The sequence below is a fragment of the Otolemur garnettii genome, unplaced genomic scaffold (assembly GCF_000181295.1).
Source record: "Otolemur garnettii isolate 467f Iridium unplaced genomic scaffold, OtoGar3 scaffold00233, whole genome shotgun sequence".
Classification (NCBI taxonomy): Eukaryota; Metazoa; Chordata; class Mammalia; order Primates; family Galagidae; genus Otolemur; species Otolemur garnettii.
Window position 1 is genome coordinate 1,881,918 of NW_003852628.1, and position 1,179 is coordinate 1,883,096.

General features: G+C 52.3%; 1 protein-coding gene across 1 annotated transcript in view; it reads right to left on the reverse strand.

Moving 5' to 3' along the window:
- Positions 1-359: 359 nt before the first annotated feature.
- Positions 360-1,179, reverse strand: part of MRPS12 (mitochondrial ribosomal protein S12) — a 3,905-nt gene continuing 3,085 nt past the window's right edge. Inside the window, exon 3 of the mRNA XM_012812952.2 lies at positions 360-1,031. Coding sequence (XP_012668406.1) covers positions 661-1,031 — 371 coding nt within the window. The 3' untranslated portion in view covers positions 360-660. The remainder of the gene's footprint in view (positions 1,032-1,179) is intronic.

Here is a 1,179-nt window from a genome sequence, read left to right on the forward strand (position 1 = left end):
ACAGCTTGAGACTCTGTCTCCCCATCTCTACTAAAAATAGAAAAATTAGCTGGGTGTTGGTGTGGGGGAGGGGGCACCTATAGTCCCAGCTACTTGGGAGGCTGAGGCAAGAGGGTTACTCAAGCCCAAGAGTTTGAGGTTGCTGTGAGCTGTGACACGTGGCACTCTACCTGGAGCAGAGTGAAATTCTGTCCCTCCCAAAACAGAAAAAATTTAGCTGACCTAAGGAAGTGGGCAATATAGGGAGGTGGTCAACTATGGAGGTTCTACTGTATTTTCTGGAGGAAGAACTGAGGACCTAAGGGGACATCAACTGCCATAACCACATTGAGGACAAACATTGCACAAGGGGATTCATGTCACAACTGTGAGGATCTGTGTGTTTATTACAATCCCTTTGCAGCAGATGACAATAGTGTCTTGTGCCAGCAGAGAAGGTCCCTCATGCCAACACTCTTAACACAGAAGCCAAGAGTGTTGACAGGGCCACTTTTTTCACTATCAAGACTCCTATGGGCTAATGGTAGCCCTGGTGGAAGAGACGAAGCCAGGATTTGAACCCAGGAGTGGCTGCCTCTAGGGCTAAAAAAGCTAGCTTCCAAGGACCCTGCTATAGCCTGGAGAAATGTTCTTGTTCTGCAGGGCCGTCCCTTCCAGCAGTCACTTCTTCTTCTGTACATGGCCACAGTCATATTTGCCACGCACAACAGTGAGCTTGACACCTGGCAGGTCCTGGGTGCGGCCACCCTGCACAAGGACAACATGGTGCTCCTGCAGGGTGTGGCCCTCCCCTGGGATAAAGCAGACAGCCTCTCGGCCTGTGCTGAGCCGCACACGGCAGCACTTGCGGTTGGCAGAGTTAGGCTTCTTGGGCTTGCGGATGAAGGTGCGCAGAACCACACCCTTCAGCTGCGGCCGGCCCTCTGTGGGGCCCAGATGACGTGGTGGCTGCTTTGGACGCCCCAAGCGATGCATCTGGTTCAGGGTAGCCATAAAGCGGGTGGCCCAGAGCTGGCAACCCTGGGGTAGGCCTGGAGAGATAAAACCAGGAGGGCAAAAGGAAGTTATTATACCACCCAGCAAACAGGTAATAGTATTACCAAGTCAATTTCAGTGTCCTGGGCACTGTTCCAAGCACTTGATAAGGATCCATCTGAAAACTGGGCGCAGTGACTCACG